Below are 2,027 nucleotides of genomic sequence, written 5' to 3' on the forward strand. Positions count from 1 at the left end.
TGAATTAAATGGATGTCAATTTAAAAACCGGGTCAACACTAGTCGAACGTCGGCGGCGCCATGGCGCCGAGGTGCATGCCATGCGCTTCGTGGCAGACCACCGCGAGGCCGAGGAACGCGAGGAGCTGCATGTCGGCGTGTGGTCGACGGCTCGAAAATGGCAAGTGAAATGATTTGCGGGCGACCGTCCGTGACGAAAAGGGGTGCACCCCATCTGTAACACAGGTTGAATTTGTTAGAATAGAGCATGAATTCAGCAGCACCCAGCATTAACGTGTCGTAATCTGTTCTAACAACGTTCTAGCATGCGGTTACAATGGCCGACGCACCCTTTTCTGGCACAGCTCTGGTTGCCATGACAATCCCCACACCCGCCGTGGCAAGCCCGCCTCTCCCAGTCGTCCTGGTGGTACCGTACGAGCTCCGTCGTCGCCACGAGCTACGGTGACGACGACGGTGACGACGACGGTGGCACAATACGACTGCACGTAAGGTTATAAACCTCCTCATACACAACTTGTCTAGAGTTGGTTTCACTAGACCGGTATTTCCGGACATTGCCGGCGGGCGCAGCTTTGCTGCCGCCAACATGCGTCGAGGCTACCTTCCGAAGGATTACTAGTATGACCATATCCTATAATATGGATGATGACCCTTCCCTAGCTTTCATTCGAGCTACGACTGAGATGCAGTCGCAACAAGCATGCCCAGCAACGGACAAGGCAGGTGGCATCTACTTGGACTGGTCGTTTCTTGGAAACTGCGCCCGAAACGCCAGGCGCCTTTTTAGCCATCAAGCATGATCGCCAGCCGCGCCGTGCCCGTGCTGCTCGTCGCCGTCGCGTGTGGAAGCGTGCCGTACCGCCAGTGCGTCTATGGCGCCGCACCCTCCGTGGCGCCCAAGCGACAGAGCTTGCGGTTTCTGCACCAACTCTGCGGCCTGCACTGCCTCTTGCTGCCGCTCCTTGTGCTCGCAAGCGACGTCTTGCCTTGCTGGATGGGCTACGTCACGCAGTTTTTACTACCGGCCATCACAAGGTTCGCTCTTGCCTCCAAGAAAAGGCGGTGGTCGACTTAGGTGCTCTTCTAGCGCTCTCTTCCTTGTCGCCCATACATCCATCCTCCTCTTGCGGTCGTTCACCAAGGCGCTACTCGTGTACAAGGACCCGCCAGAGTCGTCGATGCCGACGCGAACGCTACGGTACCTGCAGCGCGCCGTCGCACCGCCCGTGTGTCCGACAGTCGCGAGCGCTCTAGTGCTCGCCTCGCTGGCACCGTACGTTGCCGTCCAAGCATCCGTGCTCTCTCTACACGTCGAGGCATGTCAAACAACTGACGCTTTTCAGGTAGAGTGCTCTCTGCTACCACCTCCTCCATCGTTGTCGACATAGACGCTTCGGGCAATACAAGTCGGCCATGCCACAATATGGGGCCTCTTGGCCAGTGCGCTCGCCCGGTACCACCGCCGACAGCGCGCTGTCACGTTGCTCGGCCTCGTTGGCACCTACCTCTGTCTCGTGCTGTCGTTGGTGATGCCGTCACTGGTCGCATACCACATCGGTGACGCCGGTATTTTGTTGTTGCACTTTCTCACATTGCACTTTGGCCTCCCAACGGCCTCACCCAGTAGGCACCTCTACGATCTGAAATAAGATATGAGGTGTGGCGTAGGCCAGCGTCATGCATCGCCCAAGGTGCGAACGTTCCAATTGCGGTCGCACTCGATCGTCGACGACCCGTTTGCGACCGTGCAGCTCGAAGACCTCCAGAGCTTCTTACTTGACGCCGTGCACTTCGACCAGTTTCTCGCCCACGCAGTGGAGATGCAGCGGGTGACCGAGCTCCTCACGTGGCAGCTCGTACAGCACTACAAGGCCAAGCGCGTCTCGATCAAGGTCGTCTACAACCTCTGCTTGGCACCACGCGCAGTCCTTGGGTCGAACGCGGCGTCTGCGCTCGGTCCCCGCATCGCCGCTTTTGTCAACAAGCCACGTTCCGACATTATCGATCGGCTTCTCGATACGCTT

The 2,027-nt window shown here is 58.1% G+C and overlaps 1 protein-coding gene across 1 annotated transcript; it reads left to right on the forward strand.

Annotated features, from left to right (window-relative positions):
* Positions 1-1,671: 1,671 nt before the first annotated feature.
* Positions 1,672-1,992, forward strand: SPRG_17374 (hypothetical protein; the record flags this gene model as incomplete). Its single annotated transcript, XM_012357031.1, has 1 exon — positions 1,672-1,992. A coding segment is annotated over one exon (321 nt), but the record flags the coding sequence as incomplete, so codon positions are not given.
* Positions 1,993-2,027: the final 35 nt, after the last annotated feature.

This window comes from Saprolegnia parasitica (genome assembly GCF_000151545.1).
Source record: "Saprolegnia parasitica CBS 223.65 unplaced genomic scaffold supercont2.699, whole genome shotgun sequence".
Lineage (NCBI taxonomy): Eukaryota > Oomycota > Saprolegniomycetes > Saprolegniales > Saprolegniaceae > Saprolegnia > Saprolegnia parasitica.